At 37.2% G+C, this 11,767-nt stretch overlaps 1 protein-coding gene across 1 annotated transcript; it reads left to right on the top strand.

The window, feature by feature from the left end:
* The first annotated feature begins 272 nt into the window (after window positions 1–272).
* Window positions 273–5,035, top strand: LOC110627691 (L-ascorbate oxidase homolog). The gene is made up of 8 exons (XM_021774036.2): window positions 273–564; window positions 661–770; window positions 2,029–2,299; window positions 2,995–3,091; window positions 3,209–3,554; window positions 3,738–4,103; window positions 4,186–4,264; window positions 4,537–5,035. Exons 1-8 carry the CDS (start codon window positions 421–423, stop codon window positions 4,738–4,740), a joined length of 1,617 nt encoding a protein of 538 aa, XP_021629728.1. The 5' UTR covers window positions 273–420; the 3' UTR covers window positions 4,741–5,035.
* The last annotated feature ends 6,732 nt before the right edge of the window (window positions 5,036–11,767 follow it).

The raw sequence follows: 11,767 nt of genomic DNA on the forward strand, positions 1-11,767 counted from the left end.
AAATTTATAAAATTAGAAGAGTAAAATTTTTTTATAAATAAAAAATTTTCTTTTCATTATGATTTAAATAAAAATTTTGATCATAAGAGACTTTAATTAAATTATATTTAGTTTATTAAAGTCTCTTAATTTTATTAATTAAAAAATTTAAATTAATTAGATTTAAGCTAGACGAGTTTTTTAATAAGTGAAACTCTAGCTCAAATCTAAATTAACTCATTTAATATTTAAATGAGTTAATATTTTTTTCGTGAATCGACTTGGAGCTCAAAGTTAAACTCGAGCACTCAAGATTTGAAATTTTAAACTTTTTAAAACTAGGCTCAGCTCCATTAGACCCTAGTTTTTGTCCTCTATTTAAGCCTCACTCCTCCATCATTTGGATTGCTGGGTTCAGTAGGGCTTTTTTTTGCAGATTCAATGGGACAAGTTGTGTTCCTGCATTTACTTTGTCGAGTTTTGGCTGTTTTGGCTGTTTCGCTGGTGAATGCAGAAGACCCATACAGGTATTACACTTGGACTGTGACTTACGGGAATATTTCTCCTCTGGGCGGAGCTCAACAGGTTGGTTTTTGCTTGTTTGCTTAGTTGTTTTGGATGTTTGATTGTTGTAATCTTGTATCTGGTCTTTTCGGGTGACTGAAGTTGTGGGTTTGATAGGTGATCCTTATCAATGGCCAATTTCCTGGTCCTAAACTCGACGTGGTAACTAATAACAACATCATCCTCAACCTCGTCAACAAGCTGGATCAACCTTTCCTCTTGACTTGGTGAGTTTCCTTCTCTCTATCATGCCTTTGTTCTGTTTGTTTCTATGCCTTAATGTTCTGAATTCAGAAATGTAGTGGGAAGTCTTCTTACTTCTTGCTGCGCAAAAATATTAATGCTTGAAACCTGGAAGGAGGAGAACTGATGTGTAGTTTAGATACTTTCAGGAATAGCAAATTATCAATTTCAATTCTTCAAGATCTACAGTGTGGTTCTGTTGTTTTAGTAAAATGGTGGTTTAACATCTACTATTGGGAATCTTGTCTTTGTGAATCTGAAAATGAATAAAAGAAGAAACAATGGATGTGTTCCCGATTCAGCTAAATGGCTGCACTAGATTTAGTGACCTGAGATAAAAATAACCTTGGTTCTGAAGGGCTTAACTAGTTAAGTCTCTGTTTGGTTGGCTTGCTAACGTGTGTGTTTCTAAAATGGGAAGAATACTATTTAGTCCATTCATTAATTTTATCGGTTAAATGTCTGATTTACATGAGAATTAGCTAATTAGTTTTTCTATACTACAAGAATTAAGTAACTAAATAGTAAAATTTAACAATTGAAAGTTGAAGCTAATTGAAAGACTAATTAGTAGATTTTTAAATTTAAAATATCTTTTAATTTCTCCGTACCAAAATGAAAAAATATATTAAAAAATTTATACCATAAAGATTTAATAGTAATTTTTCCTAGCAAGCTTTAGCATTAAATTCCCTTTTTCATATTCATTACTTGATTGTGGAATTTAGTAGGAGTGAACATGTGGTCGGTTTAGTTTAAAATTGAATATAATGAAATAAATTGAAAATTAAAATTTTGGTATTTATGAAAATCGAACCGAATTAATTTTAGTCAGAAATCAAATTGAATCAAACTGGTCTAATATGGTTGATTTGGTTTGATATGAATTTTTAATAAATTTTTTATTTTTTACACCTCATTTTTAGTATTTTAAAATTTAATTGAAATATTTTAACCTTGATTATGATGTAATATCTCTATATTATTAAAAATAATATACTATTATGTCTAATCGGTTCGGTTTGATTTTTTTGATTTTTTTTCTTATCAAAATCGAACCGAAATAAAATAATCTATATTTTTTAAATTAAAAACCAAATTAAACCGAAATGAATAAAAAATCAAATCAAATTTCTGAATTAATTTAGTTTAGTCAGTTTTTTTGATTTTAACCGAATACTGCTTACCCTATAATTTAGGCGAGGACATTCCATGATAAAAATTTTGTTGTATTGTCAATAGGAACGGGATTAAACAGAGGAAGAACTCTTGGCAAGATGGAGTGCTGGGAACCAACTGCCCCATCCCTCCAAACTCAAACTACACTTACAGGTTCCAAATGAAGGATCAGATTGGGACCTTCACATACTTCCCGTCAACAATGTTTCACAAAGCTGCCGGAGGGTATGGCGCGATCAATATACTTCAGAGACCTGGTATTCCAATCCCTTTTGCAACCCCTGATGGATATTTCACTCTGCTTATTGGTGATTGGTACAAGCCCAACCACAAGGTGAGAAATGTTTCCTATTTGTTTATAATGCTTTGTTTTTTATATATATTTTTTTCTGTCATCCTCGTTAAATGCCACTATTGATCATAGGTTGCATTGCAAAGCTTTCTTGTTAAGCTACATGTTATATATTTCAGGCTTTATGGACTTTGCAAGTCATACAGAATAGCTTGCTGTCTAAGCAGTTTATTTCTTCCTAAACATTGCAAAATGGTGCCATTTTTTTTTTCTTTTTCGTTTTCAAATTGTAAATGTGGCTGACTTATTTGATTGTGCTTATGTATTTTATTTCCTTTCTCATCTATATGCTGAAAAGACTGCATCATTTTCAAACTTTGCAATCCATTTCACAGCCAAGATATCACTTCAGATGACTAAAAATTTAAATGCATTTATATCATTATTGTATGTTGGTTGAATTGTTACTTTGAAACTACTATTTACACCCTTTTTTGTGGAATCAATTTTGTCATGTAAAGCACCAACAAAAATCATAGCAATTAGGTGGAATTGTCATCATATGGTTCGGCAAATGTTTCATTACAAAGTACTGCTGCTAATGTTGGATAACAATGAGCTACTCATGAACTGCTACTTGTTTCTTGGACCAAAGTTTCCTCTACAATTATATTTTGTAATACTTAGATCTTTATGTTTCCTCCAGCATACGTGTTAATTTGTCTGTACTTTTGCAGATATTACAGGCATCTTTAGACTCAGGAAAATCTCTTCCTTTTCCAGATGGAGTCCTCATAAATGGCCAGAGTCGTACTACATTCAGTGGCGATCAAGGTCATCCTATGGCTCTATCATTATTCTCGACTCCTTAAGAACGTTCAATGTTTACACCTTTTTATCTTGTACTACTTACAAATTCTTTTACCAACATTATTTACCTTTTGCCTTCAGGTAAAACCTACATGTTTAGGATCTCGAATGTGGGCTTGTCTACTTCCTTAAACTTCAGGATTCAGGGTCACACGATGAAGCTGGTTGAAGTTGAAGGATCTCACACACTTCAGAACATATATGACTCTCTTGATGTGCATGTTGGACAATCTGTGGCAGTCTTAGTAACTTTAAATCAACCTCCAAAGAATTACTACATTGTTGCATCTACTCGTTTTACTAAGCAAGTTCTCAAAGCAACTTCTGTGTTACGCTACACAAACTCAAAGACCCCAGCCTCTGGACCCCTACCTGCTCCTCCTACTGGCCAATTTGACTGGTCCCTGAGCCAAGCCAGGACTTACAAGTATATATGATTTTAGTTAATTTAAAACCTTTGTTATCTCACAAGGTAGATGTGAGCACTCTCAGGGGTGTAATACACCACTTGACTCTGTTTTCATCTGACAGTGGCTGGAGCAATTTAAATTATTAGTTATTATTTGTGCTTAATGATTTAAATTAATCCTCCAATTTCTTTTGTTTGAAGGTGGAATCTGACTGCGAATGCAGCCAGGCCGAATCCCCAAGGCTCATTTCACTATGGAGAGATAATTCCAACAAAGACAATTGTATTGGCCAATTCAGCACCTTTAATAAACGGAAAGAAACGTTATGCAGTTAACAGGGTCTCCTATGTTAATCCTGATACCCCATTGAAGCTTGCTGATTTCTTCAATATCTCAGGAGTCTTCAGCGTGGATTCCATCCAAAGCATGCCTTCTGGTGGTCCTGCACATATAGCTACCTCTGTTATAGAAGCCTCACTCCATGATTTTGCCGAAGTTGTTTTCCAGAATAACGAATACGACATGCAATCATGGCATCTTGATGGTTATGACTTTTGGGTTGTTGGGTAAGTCAAACTATTTTTATTTCATTTAATGTAGTTTTGCAAGCTAATTAGGCTCTAACAATTCCTGTCACAATGTCCACAGTTATGGAAATGGCCAGTGGACACAAGACAAACGACGAACATACAATTTAGTCGATGCTCTTACAAGGCACACTGCTCAGGTAAACTAATCTGCAAAACTAGTCCAAAAATTATACATATATAATAACAACTTAGGCAATGTCCACGAACAACATGCGCGAGATTGCTTAATTCTTTCGGCAACATCAGTCCTCCTGGTAGGGACTCTGCACATTATAGTCAGGAAAAGGAACATCAGTGTAGCACATGATTAGAAGTAGTGCAAGGATAATGAATGCCTATTCTCAGTTCCACCATCAATGTATTTTACACGTGGTTTTCCATTTCTTTGATGTGAATCATTTTGTTGCAGGTATATCCAAACTCGTGGACTGCTATACTGATCTCCTTAGACAACCAGGGGATGTGGAATATGAGGTCTGCAATCTGGGAAAGGAATTATCTTGGGCAGCAGCTTTATCTCAGGGTCTGGACTTCAGTCCACAACCTTGCTAATGAATATAACATCCCTGCCAATGCTCTACTCTGCGGGAAAGCTACCGAACGACATCCTTAATATGACAAAGTATTCCAATGAGGCAAATTCTATAATACACTCAGGTGCATGTGCTCTTTCACTCGCATGGACGTAGGATTCGCTTCTCTTAAATTATGGAAGGATCCACCTCTAAGCTAGTGTAAGGAGCATCCAATAATTTTCCGCCAATCAGTAATTTGTTTTCGTAGTCATGAGGGGTTGACTAGAAAGAGGAAACTGAATAGAGATAAAGAAGAGAAAGCCATATTTAAACGAGGATTACATTTTTATTGTATATGTCAAAGAAATTTTGGTTGCCTAGCTTTTGCTGCCATCATTGGCTTTAAATGTCTAAGATCTCTTCCTTGTCCCTAATGGTTTGCATTGAGTGAGATTGGGAAAAAACTACTCATATGAACATTAGCTTTCCAGTAATTGATTATACATGGGAAAGGGTATATTTAAAAAAAAAATACTTTACCCATCTCTATACATAATTAATGATCGACTGAAAAGTTAGTACTCATGTAAGTATGTGCTTTCTTTAATCTTTATTTGCATTTTTGCCAATGGAAAACATATTGAAGTTAGGAATGCAAGATTATTATTATTATGTTGGTTTAGTTTTTATTATAAATTGTGCATCATAAGCACATGGTGAGAAATTCATATTGGGTCACATGTGTTGGAATTAAAGCGGTCTACCAGGTTTTGTTTCATGTGCAATTCATACTTTTGGTGTTTCACGTGAGATCTATTCTCGGAAATGCTTTCCTATTTTATTGTCTAACTGACTTCATATTGGGTCACCTCCTATCGATTTTTACTTAGCGTGCTATATTACTTTGTGTCCTCTGTTTGATGTAAAACGAGCCAACTGAATCTAGTTTTAAAAATTTAAGTTTAATTTGTTAAAATCTTCTCCTATCTTAAATTGGCCATCTTAAATAATTTACCGAATTTAATTTTAGAAATTTAAGTTTAGTTTGTTAAAATCTTGTCCATCTTAAATAATTTACCGAATCTAGTTTTAAAAATTTAAATTTAGTTTGTTAAAATCTTGTCCATCTTAAATTTAAATATTAAAAGCTCTAATTGGATTTTTTTGCATTAAAAAATAAGTTAATATGAAATGAATAATTCACATGTAATTTAACAATACAATGTTAAGAGTTTGGATTGAAAAGAATAATTTTTGGACTCATAGATAACTTTAATTAACTAATATATATATATATATAAATATATATATTTAAAGATATATTTTCTTAAGAGCCACTAAGATGTTAAGGAGAGAATAAAGTTCATTTGTTGAGAAAAATTATATCTAAAATAAGCATCACGAATGAACTTTTTTCTTAAAAAATAAACCGCTTGATTAGATTCCTTACATACCCGTGATGATAAACCTTTGAAAAAGTTTGGACAAATCTAATGAGTCAGCTATAATGTCTTGGATGAGCAAGCAAGTAAGAGAATCTTAACGAGCATCAATGACTAAGGAAGAGTCACCTTTAATAATAATTTTTGTAAAATTCCTATTGCGAGCATAAGTCAGCGTATCCCAACATGCAAGGCTTTCAACAAGTACGAGGTCCGTAATAGAGCTTCACGAATGACAGCCGTCTTTAACAACAAATGCAATCACTCCAAGATTGGTCATACAATCCACCGAAACATCAAAATTCAGCTTGAAGAAATCTATGGGAGGAGCTCGCTATCCCTTCTGCTGAAGGGATGAAGGCCTGAGGGAGTTATTGATAGAATCTGTAATATTTTGGAATTCCTCGTGCCTTCACGGCCAAAATAATCACCTCATTTGTTGATTTATGATGTTGATTAAAAATAAAATCATTTCTATCATTCCAAAATGCCACAGCAAAAAAAAAAAAGTTGAATCAACTTGGCAGAATTCGAAGTTTGGAATAGAAAGGAATGTATTTCTGACCATTTGTCAATCATTGTAGAGATGCATAGAAGATTTTAACGAAGTTGGAGAGGAGAGTTGAACCATATATGTAACGATCCGGAAACCGGACCGCTACCGACGCTAGGATTCAGATCGACTTAAGGTCGCCAGAACCCGTAGCAAGCCTAACATACATCCTGTTATACATGATGAAATCCCATACATGATCATACATTTTCATAAAAGTTTAAACTTTTCATATACCAAGCTTGACCTGTGCATGCATCATAACTGTATATATAAAACCCCTTATTGGAGCCCTCATCAAATGCTCTAGTTGGGTCAACATCTCATATGTCAAGCCTGGTTCAATATATCTCATCATTAGAACATTTACATAAAGATCATGTACAATAGGGATTTACAATAAACATTAGGGCCAAGCACAATACTAATCCTCATTACATTACTTTACATTACATTACATGTCCACTACAATTCTATTACATGACATAGCCATTACCCTTGCTGACTTCCTGCTATCTCTGACCTTACAAACCTGGGGGTTAGGGGAAAGGGGTGAACTACAAAAGCCCAGTGAGCAGAACAGTAAAAACGGTTCATTAAACATATACTTTCATGAAATGCATCACATCACAAACAATTCACATCAAGGATGAACTTGTCACCAATAGCCCTCTACATAATCCAATGTGCCCGGCCCACAACGGGAGCTCCTCAGGACTTTCGCTTAATATATCATAACATAACATATCCATCTGTGCCAGGAGCGTAGAATGGGCCTCGACCTGGACTTTCTCTTACTCTGTGCCGGGGGCGTAGAATGGGCCTCGACCTGGACTTCCATACCATATCATATCATATCATATCAATAGCCAATGGGTCATCCAACATCCATCCACATCAACATCATATTATGCAATGCATCATATTCGTGAATTCTAATGCAATACAACCTATTACATACATGGCATTCATGATGCATGAACATGCTTAAAAGTTTAATTGCTTTGAAATAAAAAGAGTTGTGTTCTACTCACCTCTGGCTAATACTCAACTGACTCTGGAGTAGCTAACTCACTGCTGATCACCTCGGTTCCTCAGGTCCGATCCTACACAAGTGAACTCAAATGAGGGACCAAACATACCCTATAAGGACTCTAAACAACTCCTCAAAAACTCCCTAAAACACCATAAAACATGCATGCAAAACAGGCAAGGGAAGGCTAGATAGGGGACTTTCGGCGGCAGGCTCGGCGGCCGAAGGTCCCTACAGATCTGAAAGTCAGGCACTTTCGGGGGCAAGGTTTGGCGGCCAAAAGCCTTCACAGACCCGAAGGTCACCCACCTTCGGGGGCAAGTTCGGCGGCCGAAACTCTCCTCCAGAGCCGAAAGTCTATCTTTCGGGGGCGAGTTTAGGCAGCCAAAGCTGCCTCCCCTAGCAGGTTCGGCGGTCGAACCCTGCTTCGGCGGCTGAACCTGGGTCTTCCTGGGTGACAGAACCCGATTCTTCCTCGTCCATCCAGCCACCAAAACTCTCCAAAACACACATCCAAATATTCTAAAATATGCATACACATTCATTCATGCATAAGGGGTATAAAACTAGCCTAAACCCCTACAAATATCAACATAGCATCACATTTTCATACATTTAACAATAAACCAACATAAACCCTAACATTTTAGATCTACTCTAAACATGCATTAAACACCCTTAAAACCTCTTAAAACTTACTTTAAATATATAAAAAGGTATGGATCTACACTTACCTCTCGAAGATTGAAGGTAGACGTGACCCAAACTTGGAGATGAGGAGAAAACGAGCTCCGGAGGTCTCCAAGCTTCAAAACTTTGATCTCAATTTAAAATTTTCAAAACAAGGGAAAAACTTGTCAAAACTTGAAGGATTTGAAGGAAAAACATAAAATCGACCATGGAAGGGCAGAACCTCACCTATGTCCGAAGATGGAGAGAGAAAACTCACCCATTTTCGGATAAGGGGCCTTTTATAGATGGCTGGCCAGACCACCTTCGGGGGCCAAAAGAGCCTCCGCAACTCCACCATGTTCGGCGGCCGAACCTGGGTTTTTCCTTCATGGTGTTTTCTTTCAAAACTCAATTTTCTTTCTGTATTACAACCATAAAAACATTAAAATATTTTATGAAAACCTTTATTTTCACCCTTCTAAGGGATTCTGACCTCGGGATTCCGGATTCCAACGGAGATTCCGCCGGAAAGTTGGGATTCCGATGCCGGATCTTAGCCGGGTGTTACAATATAGGTATAGCATGCGAGCATGAAAAGAAAAGATGGTCTAATGTTTTTTCAGCACCACAAAAAGTTTATTCCAGAGATAGATATTTAATACGGTTATGCAAAAGAGCTTTGCAAGGTAATCTTTCAAGGCAAAAAAGCCATAAAAATATTTGGATTTTACTAGGAAGGTGAAGTTTCCATAGGTTCTTCCAAAAGGTTGCATTGTTGGAGATTGAAGAAGGACCCAAGCCTTCATAATTGATCAATGTCTGCAATCTTTTTAACTCTCTAACCTTCCAGTATCCTGAACGAATCGTATATTACGCCTTTCTATCAAAGTGCCAAATAAGCCTATTTTCCCTATGGAAGATACTGAGAGGAATTTTAAGAATATGATCCACATCATCCTTCTCAAAGATGGACAAAACTGTTGCTTTGTTCCAACATCTTGTATGTGAATCAAACAATTGCGATACTTGTGTGATTGAAGACTCATGGTTATCTTTAACCCTCGGAATATTCGGGAAAAGTTGTGCCAACCATTGTTCTTCCTTACAAAAGATATGCTCTCCATCTCCCATATGCCATCTTACACCTAGCTTGAGAACTTCTCTCCCCCATAGCATACTTCTCCAACCCCATGAAGCACTCCCTTGTGCAGTATGTGGGAAGGACGAATGAGAATAATATTTCGCCTTCATGATCCTTGATAAAAGAGAATTAGGATTGGATAAAATTTGTGATCCCTGTTTTGCTACCAATGTCTGATTGAAACTTTCTATGTCCCGGAATCCTAAACCTCCTTCACCCTTTGTGTTGCAGAGCTTAGACTAAGCAACCCAGTGTAACCTTTTCTCATTTTGTCATTGTCCCCACCAAAATTTGGCCACAATAGTATTGATCTTGTTACAGAAGGAAGTAGGAAGATGGAAACAAGACATAGCATACACAAGAATGGTTGAGGTAACTGCTTTAATCAAAATCTCCTTACCTCCCTTGGACAGTAATTTCTCCTTCCATCCCATGCATTTATTCTCTATCATTTCTCTAAGATAATCAAAAGATTGAGTCTTTAATATGTGAAAGTGAGTCGGTAGACCCAAAAACCTTTCTTACTTCTCAACAACTGGAATATGAAGCAAAAATGATATTTGTCATTTTAGCGATGAGGTAGTGTTAGGATTGAAAGTGATTGCTGATTTAACTAGATTAATTGATTGACCACTTGCTAAGGAGAAAGACCTTAACACAGATTTAAGAGTGTAGGCTTGTTCCATAGAAGCTTGAGAGAAAAGAATGGAGTCGTTTGCAAACAGAAGGTGTGAGATAGCAGGACCATGCCAAGATGCCGTTAAGCCTCTGAGAGCTGGGCTGTAACACCCGGCTAAGCTCCGGAATCGAAATTTCCAACTTTTCGGCGGGACCCGTTGGAATCCGAAATCTCGGATGTCGGAATCCCTTAGAAGGGTGAAAATAAGTTTTATTAAAATGAATTTCATAAAGTTTTAAGGTTTTAAGTTGAAAAAGAAAAAGAATAGAGTTTGAGGGAAAACACCAGGTTCAGCCACCGAAAGTGGTGCTGCCGCGGGAGCTCTCCTTTCGGCCCCCGAAGGTGGTCTGGCCAGCCACCTATAAGAGGCCCTCAGCCTAAAAATAAGAGAGTTTTCTCTCTCCATTTCTAGGCAAAGTGAGTCTCCGCCACCCCTTGATGATCTTGTGTTTTTCCTTCAAATCTCTCAAGATATTTATGAGTTTTTATCTTGTTTCTGAAGATTTTAAGCTTAATCCAAGATTTTGAAGTTTGGAGACCCTTTCTTCTCATCTCCAAGTTTGGGTCGCATCTACCCTTGATCTTCAAGAGGTAAGTGTAGATCCTTGCCTTTTTATATGTTTTAAGTAAGTTTTAAAAAGGGTTAAGGGTTAAAAATTGCATTGTAATACCCGGCTAGACCCCGGTATCGGAATCCCTACCGTCCGGTGGGACCTCGGATGTCGGAAACCTCTAGAAGGGTAAAACTATGATTTTATGAAATGTTTTCATGTATTTCATGTTTTTAAGTAAGAAATTATATGAGTTTTTGCATGAAAAGTCTTTGGAGGAAAACCCAGGTTCGGCCGCCGAAAGTCAAGTTCGGCCGCCGAACATGCATGCGTTTTGGAGGCACGTTAGGCCCCCGAAAGCATGAGTGAGGGAAGTCAAGGTTCGGCCGCCGAACCTCATGTTCGGCCGCCGAACATTTGCATGGATGCGGAGGCACATTCGGCCCCCGAACGTGGTCTGGCCAGCCACTATAAAAGGGTCCCTTAGCCGAAAATGGGCGAGCTTTTTCTCCCCATTTCGGCCAAGGTGAGCATCCCGCCATCCTTCCCCCAATCTTGAGTTTTTCCTTCCTTTTTCCATGATCTTTACAAGTTTATAACTTTGTTTTTGAAGATCTTTGAGCTTAGAACGAGTTTTGGAGCTTGGAGACCAAAAGTTGGAACTTCTCCCATCTCCAAGTTTAGATCTCCTCAACCCTCGATCTTCAAGAGGTAAGAGCAGATCTTAAGCTCAATGTAAGATTTAAACAAGTTTTATGAAGTTTTAAGGGGTAGAATGCATGATAGGGTATATGTTGAACTTATGGGTTTTTGATGACTTTTTGATCAATGTAGCTTGTTTGTGTGTGATTGAAGTGTTGTAGATGGGGTATATGCATGTTTGAGGCCCCTAGGAACTTGTATGCATGCTTTGGTTGAAAAATATTCATGTTTGGAAGGTTTGGAGGCGAAAGGTGCTAAGGGAGCCAAGTTTCTGCCCTTTGGCAGAAACCAGGTTCGGCAGCCGAAGGTACTTTCGGCCGCCGAACATGGCTGGGGAGGCAGGCCTTTCGGC

This window comes from Manihot esculenta, chromosome 12 (assembly GCF_001659605.2).
Source record: "Manihot esculenta cultivar AM560-2 chromosome 12, M.esculenta_v8, whole genome shotgun sequence".
NCBI classification, from domain to species: Eukaryota; Viridiplantae; Streptophyta; class Magnoliopsida; order Malpighiales; family Euphorbiaceae; genus Manihot; species Manihot esculenta.